The sequence below is a fragment of the Zeugodacus cucurbitae genome, chromosome 3 (genome assembly GCF_028554725.1).
Source record: "Zeugodacus cucurbitae isolate PBARC_wt_2022May chromosome 3, idZeuCucr1.2, whole genome shotgun sequence".
Classification (NCBI taxonomy): Eukaryota; Metazoa; Arthropoda; class Insecta; order Diptera; family Tephritidae; genus Zeugodacus; species Zeugodacus cucurbitae.
In genome coordinates, this window is record NC_071668.1 from 76929731 (window position 1) to 76952082 (window position 22352).

The 22352-nt window shown below is 38.4% G+C and overlaps 4 protein-coding genes across 4 annotated transcripts; 1 reads left to right on the forward strand and 3 right to left on the reverse strand.

Moving 5' to 3' along the window:
- Positions 1-5802: 5802 nt before the first annotated feature.
- Positions 5803-8897, reverse strand: LOC105211497 (pickpocket protein 19-like). Its single transcript, XM_011182947.3, has 6 exons — positions 8584-8897; positions 7634-8279; positions 7409-7558; positions 7109-7295; positions 6769-7020; positions 5803-6323 (listed from the first exon to the last, which is right to left on the reverse strand). The coding sequence occupies exons 1-6, from the start codon at positions 8799-8801 to the stop codon at positions 6073-6075; spliced, it is 1704 nt and encodes a 567-aa protein (XP_011181249.3). The 5' UTR covers positions 8802-8897; the 3' UTR covers positions 5803-6072.
- A 1401-nt stretch (positions 8898-10298) lies between these two features.
- On the reverse strand, positions 10299-13624 carry LOC105211498 (pickpocket protein 19-like). Its single transcript, XM_029039743.2, has 6 exons — positions 12484-13624; positions 11515-12142; positions 11311-11460; positions 11060-11246; positions 10748-10993; positions 10299-10681 (listed from the first exon to the last, which is right to left on the reverse strand). Exons 1-6 carry the CDS (start codon positions 12696-12698, stop codon positions 10470-10472), a joined length of 1638 nt encoding a protein of 545 aa, XP_028895576.2. The 5' UTR covers positions 12699-13624; the 3' UTR covers positions 10299-10469.
- Positions 13294-21847, forward strand: LOC105211499 (pickpocket protein 19-like). Its single transcript, XM_011182950.3, has 8 exons — positions 13294-13329; positions 18625-18901; positions 19022-19661; positions 19722-19871; positions 20678-20810; positions 20965-21018; positions 21113-21355; positions 21423-21847. The coding sequence occupies exons 1-8, from the start codon at positions 13326-13328 to the stop codon at positions 21761-21763; spliced, it is 1842 nt and encodes a 613-aa protein (XP_011181252.3). The 5' UTR covers positions 13294-13325; the 3' UTR covers positions 21764-21847.
- On the reverse strand, positions 13715-16165 carry LOC114803897 (pickpocket protein 19-like). The gene is made up of 6 exons (XM_029039688.2): positions 15904-16165; positions 15190-15832; positions 14976-15125; positions 14723-14909; positions 14425-14667; positions 13715-14364 (listed from the first exon to the last, which is right to left on the reverse strand). The coding sequence occupies exons 1-6, from the start codon at positions 16101-16103 to the stop codon at positions 14132-14134; spliced, it is 1656 nt and encodes a 551-aa protein (XP_028895521.2). The 5' UTR covers positions 16104-16165; the 3' UTR covers positions 13715-14131.
- Positions 21848-22352: the final 505 nt, after the last annotated feature.

Genomic DNA, 22352 nt, shown 5'->3' on the forward strand with positions numbered 1-22352 from the left:
TCAAAAAAATCGATTTTTTGGTTTTGTTTTAAATCTTTTCCAAAACTATCCAAGAATATGTTTTTAAAATTCCAGAGGCCAATTCGACATATTTTCGAAGCTAGAGCAGTTTTAGTGGCCGAGCGTCGAGCAGGTGCGAATGCTCAGGCAGACTTTAAAGCGCGTTTTCTCGAGTTTTCATTTTCACAAGTGTTAGAAAACGGTGCCGGCGATAGCAAAACGAATATAACGGGTGATTTTTTTGAGGTTAGGATTTTCATGCATTAGTATTTGACAGATCACGTGGGATTTCAGACATGGTGTCAAAGAGAAAGATGCTCAGTATGCTTTGACATTTCATCATGAATAGACTTACTAACGAGCAACGCTTGCAAATCATTGAATTTTATTACCAAAATCAGTGTTCGGTTCGAAATGTGAATGTCGACAAATTTTGTTCAGCGATGAGGCTCATTTCTGGTTGAATGGCTACGTAAATAAGCAAAATTGCCGCATTTGGGGTGAAGAGCAACCAGAAGCCGTTCAAGAACTGCCCATGCATCCCGAAAAATGCACTGTTTGGTGTGGTTTGTACGCTGGTGGAATCATTGGACCGTATTTTTTCAAAGATGCTGTTGGACGCAACGTTACGGTGAATGGCGATCGCTATCGTTCGATGCTAACAAACTTTTTGTTGCCAAAAATGGAAGAACTGAACTTGGTTGACATGTGGTTTCAACAAGATGGCGCTACATGCCACACAGCTCGCGATTCTATGGCCATTTTGAGGGAAAACTTCGGAGAACAATTCATCTCAAGAAATGGACCCGTAAGTTGGCCACCAAGATCATGCGATTTAACGCCTTTAGACTATTTTTTGTGGGGCTACGTCAAGTCTAAAGTCTACAGAAATAAGCCAGCAACTATTCCAGCTTTGGAAGACAACATTTCCGAAGAAATTCGGGCTATTCCGGCCGAAATGCTCGAAAAAGTTGCCCAAAATTGGACTTTCCGAATGGACCACCTAAGACGCAGCCGCGGTCAACATTTAAATGAAATTATCTTCAAAAAGTAAATGTCATGAACCAATCTAACGTTTCAAATAAAGAACCGATGAGATTTTGCAAATTTTATGCGTTTTTTTTTTTTAAAAAAGTTATCAAGCTCTTAAAAAATCACCCTTTACGTCCGATCGAACCGAAAACCAAAGTGATCTAGCTTCACCTAGTATTAAATTATCTTCTATTTGAACTGTAAAAATTGGACAAAAATATTATTTAAACTACTTGTTTTGCAACTTAAAGTCAATTTTTTTTCTTAAAAAAGTGAATTTTTTTTTTCAAACTTCGAAAAAATTTGGAATTTTATAACTTCTTCGGTAATTTTTTAGTTCATAAAGAAAAGAAACTTATAAAAATTGAAAAAAAAATTTGGTTCGACTGTTTCAGATGCATCGCACGACCTCCATCACCGGCACCGATTTACAAATGCAGACTCCAGGCGCTCCAGAAAAATACTTACAACTTTGAAAAAATGTCAATATTTTTTAAGAATAGATATTATTTTTTAAGCCTTAAATATAGTACACTATCGTCTTAAAATTCCGTTTACCGCAATCAGTTCCTTCCCTTTTAAAAAAAATTGCTATAAAAACGCTTATTTCGGCTACTAAAGCAGACTACTGCCTTAATGGAAAATGTGGAATAATTATTCGAGAAATTTTCCTTTATCAACCGGTACTTCCATAAACATCATTTATATATCATTTTGGTCTTACTCTCGAACGTCAGTTACAATATAAAACTTTTAAACAGTTTTATATTGTAACTGACGTGACCTGATGAGCGGAATTTGATATTTTTGGATAATATTTAAAAAAAGGTATACTATTTAATCAAATAAAATTTAAATTTAGAAATTTTGAAACTCAACTTCAGGTTACTTCAAGAAGGGTTCTGAACGTTTTACTTCTTATTTTTACATAATTAAATAGTAAATTAATAAATACTACTTCTCTACACCAGTAAATAAGTCCTCAAAGCTGTATATATATCCAAGCTTCACCAATATATGCTGGAAGTAAACTCCCTGCACTACTATTTGATTCAACTGAGATTGCAGCTTATTCATCGGCATCTCATAGTCGCGTTTCGACTCAAAGTATCTATCATATTGAAAAACAAATAAGATATTGAACTAAACTGAGCAAGAAGTGACTTAATTCTAAGCCCGATCAAAGAGTATACTTTCTATATTTGTATTGTTTTACTAAGTTTAAGATCTGTACTGCTATTCATATGTTCAATAATAAACAATCCTCCGTAACTCTTGAACTAACTAAGTACTATTTTAGAGCCGAAGAGTGGAAAAATTTGTTTTCATTTTACGATGTCTTCTGGTCTTAAATAAATTCGGTGTCTTATCTGCTTATCACCCAACGAAAGATGGTAAAAATATATAATATGACTGTGCCCTGATGCATGTCCACTACAAAAATTTTGAATAATAACATTTTTTTCTATAAAAAACACTGAATTAAATAAAGCTAAAGTTTTGAGAATACTAAATCAATGAAAATTACAACATAAACCTTTGAAATAACTACTTTCGTAATATAGTTTAATCCTATATTTATTATTAAATAATTACAATATCTCATCAAAACATTTCAAAGAAATTTTTCTAAAAAGACACCCTGTGCTAATTTCGCCGCGATATGCTAACGGCTGCAAAGTGCAACCAATTTGAACTCTCCAGCATAATTTTCACCCTCTCGATGTCGCATCGAACAGTCTGCTACGATGATGCTATAAATTTATAAGCAAAAGAATTCCAGACAGGGCAACATACGAGATGGGGGTTGATAAGGATGTGTCGCATATTCCATTCTCCAAAAACGTAACTGCTTTATCTTGCCTTTCATTCTCTTTGTGTCGTAATTTACTCAAATTTAAAGCCACAACTGTTCACTTAGTTTTATATGCAACCATAAGCAGCGAAGAAGTTTGATTGAAAATGGTTTAAGAATTTATTTTAAGATTTAATGTTAAAGATAAAAACCGGATATGAAACTTGACGCAAAGAAAAAACACAGAGATGCTTCTTCCTTTACACACTTTATGGTCACTTACATAAATTAGAAATATTTCTTCATGACCTTTCTTGATTTAATTTGAGGAATTCGAAAAAAGTTTATGGTACATTTTCCAATGTCATATGTACCCGTAATACCATCTTATATTGCGCCGACACATGCAATATGTGTATCAGTGAATATATTCTCTTCTACCAGCTAGTGAATGGTGATGAAATGGCGAATTAAAAGCTTTGTGAAACTGATTTTAGAATAATTGCCCTAGTATAAAGTTTCTCTTTAGGGGTAGTGTTAGTTGGTATGTGGAAACTAAATCGCATGACAAGAGACTTACAAGATTTGCGCTTTCAAAAAGCTCCAAAGAAAGCTCCATCATAGAAAAGCTCTAACGGAGCTTTCTAAAAGCGCCAAGGATAGTACTCATATGTGTCCTGGCTTATTTCAGAAGTGTGTTTACCGGAAAACGGTTTTTACTCTCAGTTCTTTTGTAAGTTGTAGTGAAGCTTTAGGTTTTGCCTTGGATTGAAGTCAAAAATTTTGTCTGTTTACAAATATAAACATAAGATGGCGTCTTAAACAATCAAGTACACTTTGCTGATAGGAAAATGTTTGATAAAAATATTTGTTACTAATTTTTTAAAGAAGTATGTAAAGGGTGTTTTTTTAGACATGTGGTTTACACAAAAATATAAAACGCATGTAATTTAAAGTCATGGCCAAGAATTTAGCTTAATCTATAGTACTACTATTATAAAGAGGAATGATTTGTATGTAGGTTTGTAATGAATAAACTCAACAACTACTGGAAACATTTTGCCACTCTGAACATTTTATGGAAATGAAAAATTATCAGTATATTAGTTCAGTGCTTTTCAGAATTAAATCCATGTTATTTTAATTTTTTCAGTAAATAATATATTGTATTATTTAACTATCCGAACAGCGTAGCGACACGAGCATTATACGATTTATTGATTAGTTATTAATGTTTGTTGAATTACATTTTTATAGCTATTAAGTAAATAATATAGTACTTTGTCCCAAGGCAGTTTAATGTAGATCTCAACTTTCTGGAAATAGTTCACAAGGCGAAGGTATCAAAAAGGACTCCGTAATGGAGAATCTTAATCCGAAACTGAAACTCTGAACGTTCCCAACGCCTTCGTAATCAGAGAGAAAGACAAAGGACATCAAAGACTAGAGGTCGTAATCAAGTCCTCATGCAGGAAACGGGAAAGTACATATATATGAATGGGAGAGTGTGTAAAAAACTTATAACTTTTTAAATGTTTGTTTAAACCCGTGCGAAGTCGAAGCGGCCTGCTAGTTAGGATAAATCAGTAACCACAAAATGGTGTTCTTCAACTTGTTACATAAAATTTAAGCATTATTAGGCCCTTCATTTTGTTTTTGTGTATCTATCTATCGCCAAAGCTTCAGCTCATCTATACGCATGGCCCTCTCTCTTAGAAAAAATATCATAAAAGAATATACCATATTTCTAATTTTTTGGCTGTAAATGTTATTAGTTTAATCGAAAAGGTCCCCAAAATATTGGTATATGTCTCATATGGTTTGCCTAACAATAAGTTTTTTGTCTCTCTCGAGTGAGTGGAAATCACACTTTGAAGTAGGCCTAACTAACAGTTCAAAGATAAGAAAAAATCCACGAAATAGGTTAAGAAGCGGACGAAGAATAATTGTTCCAAGAGTGTAAAAACTCTATCGACAGTCATAAAAATAAGCCACAGATTCAGAGGGGCCCATTTTAAATTGCGACTGATGGTTATTTAATTTAACCTTTTTAATCTCCTTCTGTGGTAATGTCTTTTACCACAATTAAACACTAACCGTTAGAGCGTATTTGACCCAGAATTTATTTAATTGTTAAAGGATTTAAGTGCATCAAATGAAATTAAAGAAATTGAAAGTGGAATCGGAAAATTGGACCGCTTAAGTGCAATGACCCAAGTCAATACAAAGACCGCAAAAGTTTTCAAACTTTCTAACGTGCTGCCAGGGGGACCTCTATTGTTTCGACTTTTTTTATTTTCCGCGCTTTTTTCCGAAATTTCCACATTCTTTTTACAACTAAATAAGTAGTTTTGCTCGTAAACGTTGCCTCAGTCAAACAACAGTTAACAAGAAGCGCAGAACTTTTCACGAAAAAAACAAGCGTTATTGTGGTATCACAAATACAACAATACCAACAGTTGCTAAAGAACCAAAAAAGTGTCTGCAAGCTATGAGAACAATAAAATGCAATAAAAATAGCAACAAAAACAAAAAACAGCACAACTTTTGTGAGATTCTAAAGAAACGGGAGCACTCGAGACTGCAGGAAAATTTTATGAAAATACTACTTAGCAATAGGAATGTTTGTGTTGAACACAAAGAAGAAGAAGAATAAAAGGAAGAAACCACGCTAAGCGGCCACAAACTACGGCAGAGCGCAGCAACAGCGTGAAATCTCGAAGTTGTTCTCGGCGGCGCACTGTTGGTGACAGTGACACTGGCAGTGACCATGATGTCGCCTTTTGCCCAATGGAATCCACCTCATTCATGTTGCAGTCGACCGTGAAAATGACAGCTGCAATCATGCCAACAATAACTACAACAACAATAGTACGAAGAAAGTGTACAATCACCAGTAGAGGCTGTGAAAACGCTGCTGAATGCCGCCACCACAAGCGACATGCCGTCGCAAGCATTCAGAATGGTGGCGCAGGCAAATACCTTAAACGGTGACAAAGCGGGGTACGCGAAACTTTATTTAGTAGTAGGCAAGACAATGAAGGCTAACGGAAATGACACGAAACAATGATTATTTACGCTATTCTCTTTTATTTTCTTTAACGCTTTGTTTGAATGCTTTATGTACATTTTTCGCAACACTTCGCTTCTTTTCTGCTTCTTCCTCTTTCTCCAGCGTGCGGTAAGTGATTTTTATGATTGCTATTTGAACGTTGTAAATGCCACGCACTTTATCGGTCTTGGTCTCAAGTGCCGTTGCTCAGCTTCTCTTCGGTATCTTTAGGCTCCTTACTTTCGACGTTGTGGTCATATAACTGCCTCATCCAGTCCTCCAACAACTTGCTGTCGTATTTATTGGAGGATATTAAAGGCGTTTTGAATCTTTTGTGTACCCTACGTAGGCGCTGTGGCAAGTAAATGCAGAAATAGTAGAACAATTCAACGGCACTTATAACGGAACAGCCGAGAAAGAGTGCGGTGGCATTGCCGAAGTTCACTGTAAATAGAACATAAATAACTGTATTAAAGAGTGAGGTCATGTTAACTATATAGAGCTCCTTTAAAAACCAAACTCCTTCTCTTACACCATAATAATAAAGTCCCTTTTCTAGTTTTTTGTTTAAAACGATCTTAGAAAGATCTAAAACACTTCAGAATTTAGAACTAGCTGCCTCAAAGTATTCTCTACATTTAGAACCAGGTTGGATTGTTCAACATTACCCTTAGTTGTTGTGAATGTCGAATTTCTGAGTCACAAGCTATTGTGCGTATTTGCGTACCTCTCCAGAACTTCAACTAAATCAACAAAGTAACATCCTAACCCACAAGTCTGGAATCACCCTCTCTTAGTACTACTAACAACTATTGAAACTTTGGGTTTTATTGCTGACACTCTGAGAACCCTCAACCAACAGGTAAGGGTAGCTCTTCTCTTTACTCACCCAACAAATCGGCCCAAGTGTAAATGACAGTCGTCCGAAAGACCACAATCGAATCGCGCATAAAATAAAAATCAAATTCTATAAATGAATCATTCGGTTTCTGTATGACATCTGGCAGGTTGAAGGAACGTATGTCAATGAGATAGGCCAGTGATAGGCAGTTTAGGAAGCACTCGCAGACCATGCCAAGCTCTTGTAGGGTTGGTGCCATATAATCCTTTTCGCCGCTTTGTTCGAAGCTCCTCAAACGCACTAGAATTATGAAAGCGGATTATTTGTTAGATATTTGTTTAGCACCAGTTGAAAAATAAAATAATAAAATTCGATTTTATAAACTTACTGTTATTCCTCGCCAGACAAGGCATGTCCGACAATTTGCACGAAGGATATTGACTCGGCGGAAAGAACATATCCAATGTACAATTGCAAAACCTCATCGTATGCTCCTGCTGACATTCGGCTTGGCAGTTTTCGAACATATATTTGTGGTTGATGAGTGTCTTGAAGTCGATGCTATTGCGTTCATGCTGCAAAAATCGAGATATACGCTTTTAGTTATGGAATAAGGATATATTTTCCTCATAGTGTGACAAAGTTCTTCCACTTCGGATCACTTCTTGAAAGAGTTAAACTCACTCACATCGAAAACACACTCGCGCACGCTTGACGAAATTCTTCGTGTGGTTTTATCGTAGAAACTGAGTTGTGCATTTAGCCGCACAAAGACCTTATCACTAAGTTGCACCTGATTCGGATAACTCCACCACACGCCAGGCTCCATCAGCATAAACTGCAATCAAGATAAAAAAGCAGAAAAAATTAGCAACACGAAGTAGTGTTATCTCTCTCTCTCTCGCTCTCTCACCGTAACGCCTTTCCGGTTCGTTGCAAGCGGTGAATGCAACTTCTCGTTTATCAGCACGCGCACGTTTAGCCCATTACCCGGCCCATTTTGACTGGCACGCCACGGCCATTTATCGTCTAACGGTGCTCTTAATTGTCCCGACACCGTTTCGAGTGTATTGAACGACATGCAAAAGCCATGTGTGGAGCGACGTGCTATAAATATATCACAACAATTCATTGGCCTATGACGCCATACACAGTCTGTGAGCAGTTCGTCACAGCGCCACGACATAAACTGTGCCACATTCGTGAAGTTCACATAGTCCAACTCGTGCAGCTTAGTTCTGTTACTCAGACTCCTAAAAATATCGAAATTGCCGAAAAAAAGTGTGTCATAAAGACTTAACGCTTCTGCGAATAACCGCTCCAGCTGGGTATTGTGGTGTTCGGGACGTAGAAAATTCTCCTTCGCCGAAGCGAAACGCGCCCAATTCAAGCGATTCTCGTTACATATATACACTTCCGGGAAAACGATACGATAAATCGGATAATTTGTGGCGTTCACCACTGTCTTGAATTGTTGTTTGTTGTAGCGCGCGGCGAGCATTTGTATGACGAAGATCATCATGCCGAGCGCACAGAGGAAGCCGACGGTCCAGAATAGGCTGAAAGCGAGAAAAACATCACTGTGTAGGTATCTTGTGAGTCCTTTTCGGACTAAAAAATGTGAAATGTTTGCGTTATCTTGACTGCAGTTGCGTGGAATAAGTGTTAAAGCGTGTGAGTTGCTCGAAAGAGTGTGTCATTATGGGTACTTTTGACAGTGAAATGGTGGGATATAATTTGTTTCCCAGGAGCGCCGTTAGTTAAATTATATTTATTTTGCGATTCTTATTATATACGCATTCAAAAATTATTTTTATCTTTATTTTATTATATTTTTTATTCACACTTCCCACCATCGCTTACCGCGTCACCAGATTCATATTCGCCTCAAATGTCTTATTCAAACCGTGTATGCTGGTCTGCTGTCCGAACTCGGTGAACAATTCTTTGACGATTTTCAGATCTTTACTCGCTGCTTTGTGGCCGCGATGCTTTTGAAATGTTATCAAATTCGCACGCGGTTGAATGCGTGTTAAACGACGATTCGGCACGATCTCTTGTGTTAGCATTCTTGATGGCATTCGCTGAAATAAGCGCTATCAACTTTAATATAACTCATTAAATATACTTTAAACTTGTATTTTCCGATTTCTGTGACACGGTTTTCTGAACACTCCGCCGCTTACGCGTGCACTTTCACTTTGGCGCTGCGCGTGGCGCCGTCTGGCGATTTTATACAGCGCGTGAAATATGATTTTTAGCCGCGCAAATTACATATTACCGTTAGGCGTATAAAATGCACACTTGTCGCACACCCCCGAGTTGTGCAGGGAATTGCCGTAGGCTATCTTTTATTTACAAGTGTCAACTGTTAATATTTTACAGCCCAACGGTCGAGTACAACAGCGGACTCCAATAAAGTTCACATGCTTTGCTTGTACTGCTTGCCCTGTGCTTGACATGTGCCTTTTAATTTATTGTAAACATGAATAGTTCAGTTGTAATACAAACACATTTAATTTTGATTGGCATTTGATTACGACTGCGGCGCTGATAGGCGGCACTCGGTGGCTTACAGCCACACACCGTTCAATGTGAAAGTGTTCGGTGTGAGCGTGGTGGGCGCCCATATGGCATATGTGTTAATTTGTTGCTTTAAATGACACGTGAAGTGTGTATTTTAAGAATGCACAATTATCAAGTGTTTAAAGAGCTAATAACTTAACAACAGCTTTTGATTGTGCTGAAAGTATGCTTCAGTCATTTGAAGTACTTTCAAGCAGAGGTAGCTTTTTGCACAGCTACCAAAATTTTTTCCTCAAATATTTTTAGAAAATGTTTTAATAATAATATAATCTAATTGTGAAATATTCGTTTGATAGTGGGTTTCAATGAGGTCAATGATTAAAACTCTTAGCACTGTGGACCTAGTAGGTATCATGGCTCCGTTTCAAGTGTGACATTTGCAAGTCAGGTGAGCAATTTTTCTCGCTGGCTTCATGCTCTTTTTATTCTGTACGGAGTTTCTCATGACTTTGCCTAATGGTTTTTCTGCTTATAGAATTTTCAATAATGTTTAAGACTTTATGATTACTATTCATGTTAAAAGGGTTTCCTAATAAAATATTGCCTACATTTCGGCGTAATTATATATAATTTGGCGTAGGAACCGCTCACGCGATTATAGCCGAATCCAGCAGAGCGCGCCATTCATTTCTCCATTGTTTGCCGCAGTTTGACGTCATTCGGAAATTCCAAGTGCTGTTAGGTCACTTTCCACTTGGTCTTTCCAAATGAGTGGAGGTCTTCCTCTTCAGCGGCTTCCTCCAGCGGGTACTGCATCGAATTCTTCCGGTGTAATAATAAAATAATAAACTTGTTCCTAGCCGAGACCCATCCTTGTTAAGAGTCATAGAGCCACGTATCTTCAAAAGTAACAATTTGGAATACAATAAGTCCATAAATGATAAATAACAGTATGCTTTATATTTACTTTGGTCTCACATATAATAAAAAAACGGCTCTTTATAAAAAGAGATATGAGATGTAATAAATTAAAGACTCCAGAACAGCCCATAATCACATTTATTTAACAAATTTATATAATCTCCCTTTCTCTCTCTTTATTCTATACACTTTTATTTAGGATAAGAATCAGATTAAAGTTTTAGAAAACATAAACTGATTTATAGGAACGAAGCATAGACAATTTACATAAATAACTAAATTTTAGACCAAATTTAATGGTTCTAAAACTGCCCCTGTGCTCTGTACACACCGCGATATGCTCTCAACTTAATTTTGCTCTGCTCGACTCTAGACGGTCTACGCTTCAGTTGTTGCGGACGCTCGTGCTCCTCTCTAATGCGTCGCGGTGCGACGATGAAGAAGAAGTAGACCAGCTCCACAATACTGATAAGAGAGCAGCCCAAAAACAAGCCGGTAGTGCCACCAAATGAAACTGCAAAGAGAGAAGTTAGATGAAGAATATGCCTGCACTACAGAACCAAATCTTAGAAAATCATACCAATCAAATCGATCCAAGTGAAGACCAAAATCGTCTTATATTTCGTAATGAAATCGCGCTCAAAATACACATCGAGGTCAACTATCGAACGGTTCTCCACAGTCTCAGCTTCGGTAAGGTCTCTCGATTTGATGGCAACATAATAGCGCAGCGAATCGCAGCTCACATAGCAGCTACAAACAATGCCCGGATATTTGCTGGACATGTACTTCTCCTGACCAGGTATTTCGAAATTGACTAGATAGTCTGCGAAAAAAATGCCTTAATGCTAGCTCTTCACTAAATAATAGTATATGTATATGTTCGTTTTACTGTTATATTTTGCCAAGCACGGCAAATCCACGAGTCTGCAGTGCGGATCTGGGCTCGGTGGAAAAAATATATCCAAAGTGCAGTTACAATACTTTATGAGATACTCCTGCTGGCACTGAGCATGGCAATTTTCGAAACGATATCGATGGCCATAAAGTGTTTTGAAGTCATCGCTGTTCTGTTCATCCTGTATGAATGTTAGAGGAGGATATGCCTTACGAATTAAACTATTTTTAGCTACAACCACAAACCTTAAATACGCAACCACGTTCGCTAGAAGGCACGCGCCTCGTCTCGTCTTCGTATTTATTAAGGAAACCATCCATGGTTAGGCGCGTGCGCGTCTGCCCAGGAATATCCATTGGTATATAGTACCAGACGTTCGGTTCCACAATCATAACCTGCAAAATGTTGGTCAAAACAACGAAAGATGGATGCACTTATTCATTACTTACCGTTATGCCTTCCATACCACCAGTGAAATGTTGTTGCTTATTCAACACAACCTTAACGGTGAGTCCGGCATACGTGCCACCTCTATCCGTGCGCCAAGGCCAAGTTGTGTTGTTGTTGTGCGTCTTCGGCCTCTCCACCGAATTGAAGGCCAAACAGAAACCCAACTGCGAGCGGCGCTCCATGAAGATGTCACAGCAGCGGTAAACGTGACTGCGCCACTTGCAGTGGGAGAGAATCTCCCAGCAACGCCAGGCCATGAAGCGCGCCACAGCAGTAAAATTGATATAATTCAGTTCATGTAACGGATACTGCTCTAACTGTGCGAAACGATCGAATTTGCCGAAGATGAATGTGTCGTACAGTCCAATTATTTCGGTGAAGAGCTCTTCTTTAGAGTTATTGCGATGCGCCGGTAACAGAAATTTATTCTTCGCCTCTAGCAGACGCGACCAATTCAACCGATTCTTATTGCAAATCGTTACCTCGGGGTATTTCACTTTATACAATGGAAAGTGTGTATTCTCGACGACTGTCTTGAATTGTCCTTTCGAAAAGCGTGAAGCGAGAAAGAGACAAACACAGACGAGCAGTATAAAGGCGACAACGAAAGCAATCGTGCTGAGGGCGCTGAAAGAGGAATGTGTGCATAAGTATATGTATCTATATATGAGTATTGAATAATCGATTTAACTGTATAATATCATTTGTCACTTCCAATTATTTCGAAAGAGAAAAGCTAATAGACTCTTATGTCAGACATAATTAGTTTGCCAATTTAAATATGTCATAAGACTAAGCTCATGGTGGAACCGAGAGCAATTCAGCTCTGCGTCCATACCTTAAAGGACGCATCCAATTGTGACATGAGACTCTGGTTCCACCTAAGATCTTTGGAAATTTGTGGTACCAATCTCTACAGCCCTAACGAAAGAATATTTTTTTATTCTTTACGGTTATTCCTTACTTACCGTTCGAATTTTCCCACACCTGGCGCCAGCATTACGTTCATGCCATGGAATGTGGTCTCCTGTCCGAATTCTTGCACTAAATTCACCAACACCTTGCAGTCTTTCTCACCGAGATTTGGTCCTTCCACACTCACACGCTTTCCATCAGATAAACTTTTCGAATTCGACAAAGTTCTGCGGACGCGGCGAGTATTAAAAACTATTGGCGACAGCATTTTTAGCAAAAATCGTCGGTATTTCACTTATTTTAATGCTAATCAATGACAAAAAACCTCTGCTTAACTACATTCAATACAGAGCACTTTCTATAAGGTGTATGAGTACTTGACCGTGGCGTTTCGTGTGCGGAAATGACTCTCGTAGGCAATTGACTGTCAGCGAAAAATGCCGTTTTGCATGATTTTTATAGTTTCGACAGACAACTGCGTGACCTTGTGCTAATATATTGGGCGTGCCTACTCACAGTTACCAGTACAGTTATATTTGAATTTCCGCTTTGTTATCGCTTGTTGCGGCGGTCTCTTGTATGAGTACTTTGCATTTATGCACGTTTAATTGACATTTGATTGAGTTTAAAATTTTCTGATAACATTTCACATTTATTAGCAGCCTTTTTTGCACAAATCTAAATGAATAACGGTACACGCCATTCTATACAGTACACATACTTATATATTATATTGCATTCATATAAAGTATATTTATAATTACATACGAGTACACGTGTAACACAGTAAATTTTACATAGTAGCCGCCACACATTACATTAACGCTTGCAAGCGAGTTTCACTTAACAGTGAATAAGTGACACGCAAGTAATTAGGACTCTTACGCGGCACATTATGGGTTAGTGAGCGCAAAAATTTTGTAATTAAAATGTAATCGAAATAAATTAATTACGTAATTAAAATTACAACAACGTTAATAATTATGTAATTAATGAAGTGAAAATAAAGATTTTTTAGAAATCGAAATAAAAATACAGATTTCTCTAGAAGTGTTGAAAAAGAAAAATGTAAAATTTTACACTCCAAATTAAATAAACAGTTATAAATTATAAGAAGCGTCAAAAGACTTAAGTACAAACTCATTGACTTTCATTGGTTTCAAGACATATTGAATCTCAAACTCAAACTTTAATTCCAACTAAACCTCGCACTCAAATTTAAACTAACTCACAAACAATTGGAGTAAATTTTGAACACAAATAAGTAACGCGACTCGGTGAATTTTGAGCTTCATTCAAATAAAATTGATTTTCGAATTGACATTGAATCTCAAAACATTAAATAAAATCTAAAAATCACTCCATTTCAAATTTAAATATTACTCACTCATACAGTTAAATTCAAAATTTCACTCAAAAACTTAAGTTCAAGCTAGAAATAATCAAAACTCCATCCAAAACTCAAATACTGATTTAAAATGTTTTCCAAATGCCTTCTAAAATCCAAAAATAATGAAATAAAAAAATTGTGAGAACTAAACCTTAACTGAAGCTCAACTCAAACTCAATTTCAACTCAAAAAAAAAGAAAAAAATACTCAAAATCATTTACACCCCATTTAAACTCAAATATCGACTCAAACTGCTTTCCAAAAGCATTCCAAAATCCAATTACATTAAGTGACTCAAATTCAACTCAAATTTAGTAACTGATTTTCTTAAAGCCATTTTTGTATAAATTTAAATTATTTTCACTGCGTTCTCTGTAGGAGCGCAAAGCGGGTCGGGCATATAGTAACTTTTCGTCCAAATTGCCATTATTCATTTGATTGAATAAGCGACGCTGCGGCACTTTTACGAAAAAGAAATAAATCAATTCCACAAGACTCACTAGCGAACAGCCAAGAAAAAGAGCAGTAATGTTGCCAAAATTAACTGAAATTGAAAATTTGATTTAGAAGCATTTTTTTTTTAATTTTAAATACAACAACTCACACAGCAGATCGACCCAAGTGTAGATCAAATCCGTTTTATAGACATTAATGAAATCCCGTTGAAAATTTATATCCAACAACAGCGTGTCATTTGTTTTCCAACGCTCTTTTGGTTGCAGCGGTCGCGTACGCACCTTCAACTCATAGCGCCACGAGCGACAGTTGAAAAAACATTTGCACACCAGTCCCGGATTGTTGGTGGTATAGGTCTCCTTAACTGACTCCTCGAAGTATTGCATTAGATCTGGCAATAAATAATTATTATTTATATTCACGCCGTTTAACCGCCCAAAACTCACGATTGTGACGCGCCAAACATGGTAAGTCCACCACTCTGCATATCGGATAGGGTCCGATTGGGAAAAAAATATCCACAGTACAGTTACAGAAATTCATGAGATACTCTTGTTGGCATTCGGCTTGGCAATTCTCATACATATAAACATGGCCAGTGAGTGTTTTGAAGTCGGGACTATCCTGTTCGTCCTGGAAAAGATACGAGTTAGTATCTATATTGAGAGTTCTGGAGTGAGTTTGCATGTTGCTGCTTACCTTAAATACACATTGTCGCTTCTTCGATGACACACGCCTAGTGTCTGGGTCATAGAAACTCATAAACGCGTCGAGATATACACGCGCAAACACATCGTTGGGTATATCGATAGGTGTAAAGCTCCACACTTTTGGCTGTACGGTCATCAGCTGTGAATTGTATACAAAAATTTTAAAATCTCACTTGAGAATACAACTTCGTGTTATAACTAACCGTGATACCTTTCGAACTGTTCGAATACGGCGAATGTTTGTCCATATTCAGCAAAGTGCGCACCTGCAGACCGTTCTTCGGACCGCTACCACTAACACGCCACGGCCACTTCGAGTCCATTTGCAGTTTTAGCAAGCCGCCCGATGATTCCACAGAATTGAACGCCATGCAAATGCCTAAATTCGAGCGTCGTCTTATGAAGATGTCGCAGCAGTTCATTGGGTGTCCACGCCACACACAATCCGTTAGCAGCTCCTCACAACGCCAGGTCATGCGACGCGCCACCTCGGTGAAATTGATGTAATTGAGTTCCACTATGGGCTTACCCATTAGATTGCCGAAAAGATCGAAACGCCCGAACGTGAATGTGTCATACATGCCGACAATCTCGACGAAGAGCTGCTCGTACGAGGTGTTATGATGCGCTGGCCACAGGAATTTCTGCTTTACCTGATCCAAGCGCGCCCAATTCAAGCGATTCTTGTTGCAGATAGTCACCTCCGGGAAGGGCACCTTGTAAATGGGGTAATTAGTGGAGTATATAGTGGTCTTGAATTCGCTATGTGTGAAGCGATGCGCCAAATGTTTACTGAAATAAATTAGCAGACAAAATGCAGACACGACGCAGAGTGCCCAAAGTGCGCTGAGAGTGGGGAAGAGAGCAAAATTAGCTTATTTTAGTAGTTTTAATATATGAGAACGCAGAATACTCACCGCTCCACTCGTCCAGTGCCATTTGTAAGCATGCGCTTCAAGCCGTGCACGCTCGTCTCTTTACCATAAGCTTCCAACTCCTCTAGACAAATGTCTTGACAATTTTTGTATTTGGCATAATCGTCCTTTTCCGTTTTGCTAAAAAGCGCGTAGTCAGTCATTGGTTTGACCTTCACAATATAATTATCTTTCATTTTCATATTGGTTTTGATGATAGTTTCATTTTAGATGCCAAGAAAATGATGATGTTGCTCGCTGTGCTATTATCTAATAGTAAAATTGATTTTTAAGTTAATCAATTTTTTAAATTATAGAACTTTGCAGTAGCTGACAACATGGTACACTTGACGATAGCAGAGTCTCTTTGTGGGGCTCGTGGATTCAGAACACGTGTTGTACAATAGCAGTATACGACCTTTTACTAAAAGTTTGATTGAAATATCATACAGGACTAATCTCAGATGGAAATGTTAGGCATTAAGGATTTTTTAACCTCAGATGAACTTGTAATGAATACTCTTAACAAATATTAAATATAAGGCAACCTCACTTTATTATATGAAGTCAAGTTATTGACCAAAATTCATCACTTCAAGAAGAGACTCAAATTATATTCTATTTCCGGCTCACAAAAGTGCTGGCACCATCAAAACAACCACCTTATTTTATGGACCAAATATATATGGACCACCAATATGGACCGAAAAAAAATTTCTGGCGAAATTCCTTATTTATTTCAATATTTGTCTTTGGCAATCTGTACCTCGCGTTGAATATATGCAATAGGAAAATATCGATAAAATAATTTAGATTGATTAGAAGATAATTATTATTATACATAAAATCGTTTAGATGAAACAGGATAAAATATTCCATTGTATGTATGTGATGGGCGTTGAAACCATTTAGCCGGTTATAGCCGAATCAATGATAGCGCGCCACTTCTCTATTTCCTTCGCAGTTCGGGGCCAGTTGAAGATCCAAGGTGTAACCAGGTGGCTCTCCACCTGGTCCCTCCAACGGAGTGGATGCTTCCTCTTCCTCGGCTTCTTCCGGCGGGTACTGCATCGAACACTTTCAGAGCTGGAGTGTTTTCGTCCATTCGGACGACATGACCTAGCCAGCGTAGCCGCTGTCTTTTAATTCGCTGAACTATGTCAATGTCGTCGTATAACTCGTACAGCTCATCGTTCCATCGTCTGCGGTATTCGCCGTTGCCAATGTTCTGAGGACCATAAATCTTGCGCATAATTTTCCTCTCGAAAACTCCTTGTGTCATCTGATGTTGACATCGTCCAAGCTTCTACATTATAAAGCAGGACAGGAATAATGAGGGACTTGTAGAGTTTGATTTTTGTTCGTCGAGAGAGGACTTTACTTTTCAATTGGTAGAAATGAGACTTTCTATGGAAGTGTCATTGTGAAACTACCTTCAAAATGTCAACAAGTTATCGATCAAAATGCTGCATTTTGTTCTAAGTCGGATCATTCTAACTATTTATTTTTTTACCAGACCTTATATGGTTAGGAAGGCACTGTGCCACTGTGCGAGATGCAGGAAATGATGATGATATCTATAGTGTCTTCGTTAATTTTGGTCGACATGAAAGCAGAAAGTAGCCCAAAAAATTCTTACTATAAGGATAACTTTTTAATGTATATTATATAATTGAAATAAAGTTTCTTCGAACACGATATGGATTTGGATGAAATAAAAGACCACAAACGCATTTCATTTAAGGCAGTCAAGGCAAGGAGCTATTCTTTTGCATTGTCTGTTAAATATTTGAGACAAACCATCGATCTTAGTGTTCGCGTATTAACAAAATTGAAACTTCTCTAATTCTTCTCTTATTAGAAAAAAATTAACATTTACACAATTCATTTAAAGTCTCTTCTTACACTTTTTTATTTAACACTAGCGAAGCACTTCAAATTCCACGAAACTCGACAGAAAGACCGTTATTAACTGTAACCAGAACACAGGACCCACAATTATTTATATAAATATCCAAGTATTTACTTAACCACATTTATTTATTTACTTCATAATTGTCCTTTATCATTTTCGAAATCGCATATTCATGCAACACAGTCCATTTATGTACTTGGTAAACAAGCGATTAGGCTACTAATCTCTCACACACTGACACTCTCGAATTTTCTATGTAAATATTTTTGTTTACAATCGGAATTTTATGCGCGTGATGACGGAGCTGAACTCAAAATAGCGCACGAAAATCACAAACGAAAGCATAAATCAGAGAACCGCTTATGCACCTTGTGGCAGGCGTTGCACTGCCAACACCACACGCGGCTTAGGGGGCCATGACCCCATTGAATGCGCTCAGTGGCCGAGCGTACGCATTGCATGTGGAAAATTTTTTGCAAATCTTTGTAAATAATCATATTTATGGAACAAATAAAACCACTTCAACAACAGTAAATATTTACAAGCGCACACACACCTATGTATAATACACAGCGCACTGACATTAATTGCTACGCACATTGGACTGCATAGACTTACAACCGCACAATCAAGTAAGCCACGGCGGTCTTTTGGGAGAGTACGAGACATGTAAATAGTTTGTGGACAAAAGTCAATAAACCATTGACTGGGCAAACATAACGCCCCGGTACCAGTAACAAATAAAACAAACAAACATTCGAAGCGTTTTCTAGCCAGTTTGGCGAGCACTAATTCTGATTTACTTTCAGTCGGCATCGGACCGCCATTCAACGACGAGAAAATGGTTTATCCAGCACGCTTTCAGGCGCCACAAGCGAACGCGCTGCAGCTGTCCTACTCACCGCAGCACTCGCCGGTGCCGGAGAAGCCGCGCATGATCCTACAGCTGCCTTCGTGGAAGACCATACGGCGCACGGCTGGCGAGTTCAGCGCCTCCGCCTGGGAGCTGGCCTTCCGCTTCGGTCAGAGCACGACAATACACGGCGTCAATCGGTTGTTCAACAGGCGCGCCGGGAAGTACGAGCGGTGAGTGCCTGCCTTACTGTTTTTAATGAACAATCTCAACTATTCGTCCATCAAAATAATCCACCAACCCACAGATCACAATTCATTTACAAACGTTTCTTCCAATTTCTCATAACACAGCTGCGTCTGGTTCCTAACCGTCATGCTGGCACTACTCGGTGCCATTTACGTCAGTCATTTACTCTCCGAGCGCTTCACTGAAGGCCGCCTGGAGACTGTGGTGGACAGCACGCGTTGGCCCGTCTATCACATACGCTTTCCGGTGGTGTCCATTTGCAATGTGAACCAGCTGAATTGGCAGCGGCTGGATGAGGCCAAGCAGCGTTATCTCAAACCCGATGTGACGCCGGAAAATGAAGAACTCTTCGAGCTGCTCATGGCCAGTTTTGATAGCGTAAAATTTGCGGGTTTTCAGAGCTTTATGAACTTTCAAAACATCTCCGTCGATGCGCTGAATTATGTCAACTTTACTGAAGTTATGGTCTTCATGACTTGGCGTTGCGAGGAGTTCTTGAGCCGCTGTGTATGGAATCATTTTCCCATGAACTGTTGTGATATCTTCTCCTTGCGACGCAGCAAAAATGGTCTTTGTTGGTCTTTCAACACATTGGAAACAGATGAGGGGCGTCAGCGGCAAAAGGTAGACACACTGTGGCCTTGGCATACCGGCGCCGCTGGTCCGGGTAGTGGACTCATCGTACGAGTAAATGTCAATCCAGAGAAACATTATCCGAGAAGCATCAACGAGAAAGGTGTAAATGTAAGCGGAGAAATGGATTTGTTTCATTGAAGACAGTATTACTTAATGAAATATTTATAGGTTATGATCGCCGAGCCAAGTGTGTGGCACAAGGATCCCATGAACGTACCGGAAAACACGCACACAATGATCGAAGTGGAGCCCGTCGTGTATTTCTATGACAATAACACGCGTGGATTAGGCTCTAAATTAAGAGAGTGCATTTTCGATGTAAGCAACTACTAGCAGGTGTCTTGTGGAATTGTTTGACAAGAAATGTGTTTGGTGCTAAAAAGAATTAGCCACTCGTATCAAAGAAAATATCGTGTATGTGTCCGATTAAAAAGCGATACCAGCTTTCTGGTTTTATGGTTCAGGCGACCGCTGTTCTGAGATCAACTTTATTAGGATTACTATTGTAGGAGAGATGAGTTTCAGAACAAGTACAGAATCGCCTTTCAACTTTAATGTGTCATTCCTCTAGGCGTGGTCATTTTTGGACCCTCAATTGATTTTTTATTCTACAATATAAACATATTGTAGAATCTGCTGATAGAGCATAGGTTATGTGGAATATGAAAAGAAATAGGTCTCGCCATGTGACTCACTTACGGTCCGTAGCTTTGATTCTCTTCGTGAACATGTGACATAAGGTTATACTTGGTCGTGATTTTTTATCAAAGTTAAGACATGTCAAACTATTTAACATTATCTTCTGTTGAGAAGACATCTCAAAACCCGAAAAAAGCTGGAAAATCTAGTTCAAGCTTCCCAGAAGATCATGAAGCCAGTTTTTATTGGGGTACAGATTATGTCGTATCTTTTCTTTTCGTTGTCTGGCAAAAGTACGTTATATTTTACTTCCATACCGTTCTCTTTCTCTCTAGAAAAAAATTAGAGAAACAAAATAAGAGTGACTCCCATTTCTGTATCCACCGAGTGGCTTCAAAAGACATATATTAAATTTAAGTGATACTAAAGCTTTCGTTCTTAAATTTGATTTTCTTTCATTCAATCTGCTAACCTCAAAATAAAAGGACGAAGGGAACGCAAAGGATTTTCGCACACTTCATGGTTACGTTTATATGATTGAAAATTGCCAATCGGAGTGCCATCAACAGTACTTGGTGAAATTTTGTAATTGCACATTGGATTTGCTATTTCCACCTGGTAAGCACGTACAAGCCATCAAGAGCGCCACTCATCCCTACGCCAATTTATCATCAATAAAACACGCACAGCACCCTCACAGCGCATACATATTCACACACGCTTTCGTGTGATTTCCCTACTTAAACGCATACTTTACTTGCGCTGCTTTCAGGACCCTACCCCAGCTGTCAGGCGAAGGACCTGTTGTGTTTGGCGAAGAATAACGGTAACATGCAACATTAACTGTACAATTGTTAACAAGTGCACTTACTCATTCTCACCCTCCCTCTCTCTTTCTCTCTTACTCCACTCTATTGCAGATCGCTTTGTATACTCTCATCGCGAAGAGGAAGAGTTGTACGTGCGCAACTATCATGAGGGCATGGTTTGTGAGTGTTTCCGCAATTGCTACTCGCTCAACTATATGGCGGATGCGCGTCCATCATTCCTATCGCCGGAAACGCGCGGCAATCACTCATATGTTGATTTGGATATACATTTCCGTTTCGAGACAATGATGGTTTATCGCACGAGTTTAATCTTCGGTTGGGTGGACTTGATGGGTAAGTTGTTGGCCCTCTATTTGCTCTCACCTTATATTAAATAGCAATATTTCATTGTTGCTTTCAGTCGCCTTCGGTGGCATTGCTGGGCTCTTTCTCGGCTGCTCGCTCATTAGCACCATGGAGCTGGCTTACTTTCTGCTCGTCGATCTGCCCACCTTTGTGCTGCAAAAATATCGCAGCAATAAAAGTAAAATGCAGCAAAATGAGCAACGGCCAGGCGTTGGACCCATGCAACAGTTACAAGTAAAAAATAATAATTTGAAGCAAATGCAACAATTCAATATGAAAAGCCAGCTAATACAACCACAAAGCTACGAGAGTCTATACAATAATACCAAATTGAACAGAAAACTGCCGCTTATCACCGACTGGCAGGCGCCACAAATCGCTAAAATACACTACTAGCGCAGCTTATATAGAAAATAAATGGAATTAATCCACAAAAAGTATATAAATGTTATTATGATATAAAAAATAGAAATTAATATTGAGGTTGCAAAATATAAAAGTTAATGAAAATTCTAACATGAAAATTATCATTTATGATAGTAATAATTGTTAAAAATATTAAAAAAAAGATTTAGTGCATGATAAACTGGTATAATGAAGTAATTGTTAACTATTTTAAATTGCAAAAATTGTTTTCTGGCTATTAATACACATATTTAGTATTTGTCGTTGAGCAAAATCAAGAACTTTTCATTTTCTTAACTATTCATTAACCAAGAATCATGTTCTGACAGAGACCTGACAGATAGATATAGAGTCATATATACCAAAGAGATCAGGGTGACGAGTAGATTTGAAATCCTGATGTCTGTCCGTCTGTCCGTCTGTGCAAGTTGTAACTTTAGTAAAAATTAAGATATGTTGACGAAACTTGGCACACATATTCCTTGGCCGTGAGAGGTTTGCGATATCGGATCATTACCACGCCCACAAAATCGCGAAAACCAAAAACCCATAAAGTGTTATAACTAAGCCGTAAATGAAG

Excerpts from the sequence above, each read along its gene's own strand:
- LOC105211497 (XM_011182947.3), bottom strand. The coding sequence starts at position 8,801 with ATGCCATCAAGAATGCTAACACAAGAGATCGTGCCGAATCGTCGTTTA. Across the intron at positions 7,559-7,633 it reads CGAACCGGAAAGGCGTTACG|TTTATGCTGATGGAGCCTGG; the intron begins GTGAGAGAGCGA and ends TCTTGATTGCAG. Across the intron at positions 7,021-7,108 it reads TTGTCTGGCGAGGAATAACA|TGCGTTTGAGGAGCTTCGAA; the intron begins GTAAGTTTATAA and ends TCATAATTCTAG.
- LOC105211498 (XM_029039743.2), bottom strand. The coding sequence starts at position 12,698 with ATGCTGTCGCCAATAGTTTTTAATACTCGCCGCGTCCGCAGAACTTTG. Across the intron at positions 11,461-11,514 it reads GTGGTATGGAAGGCATAACG|GTTATGATTGTGGAACCGAA; the intron begins GTAAGTAATGAA and ends AACATTTTGCAG. Across the intron at positions 11,247-11,310 it reads AACGTGGTTGCGTATTTAAG|GATGAACAGAACAGCGATGA; the intron begins GTTTGTGGTTGT and ends ACATTCATACAG.
- LOC105211499 (XM_011182950.3), top strand. Across the intron at positions 19,662-19,721 it reads TCAACGAGAAAGGTGTAAAT|GTTATGATCGCCGAGCCAAG; the intron begins GTAAGCGGAGAA and ends AAATATTTATAG. Across the intron at positions 21,019-21,112 it reads GTGTTTGGCGAAGAATAACG|ATCGCTTTGTATACTCTCAT; the intron begins GTAACATGCAAC and ends ACTCTATTGCAG.
- LOC114803897 (XM_029039688.2), bottom strand. The coding sequence starts at position 16,103 with ATGAAAATGAAAGATAATTATATTGTGAAGGTCAAACCAATGACTGAC. Across the intron at positions 15,126-15,189 it reads ACAGTTCGAAAGGTATCACG|CTGATGACCGTACAGCCAAA; the intron begins GTTAGTTATAAC and ends TACAATTCACAG. Across the intron at positions 14,910-14,975 it reads AGCGACAATGTGTATTTAAG|GACGAACAGGATAGTCCCGA; the intron begins GTAAGCAGCAAC and ends TATCTTTTCCAG.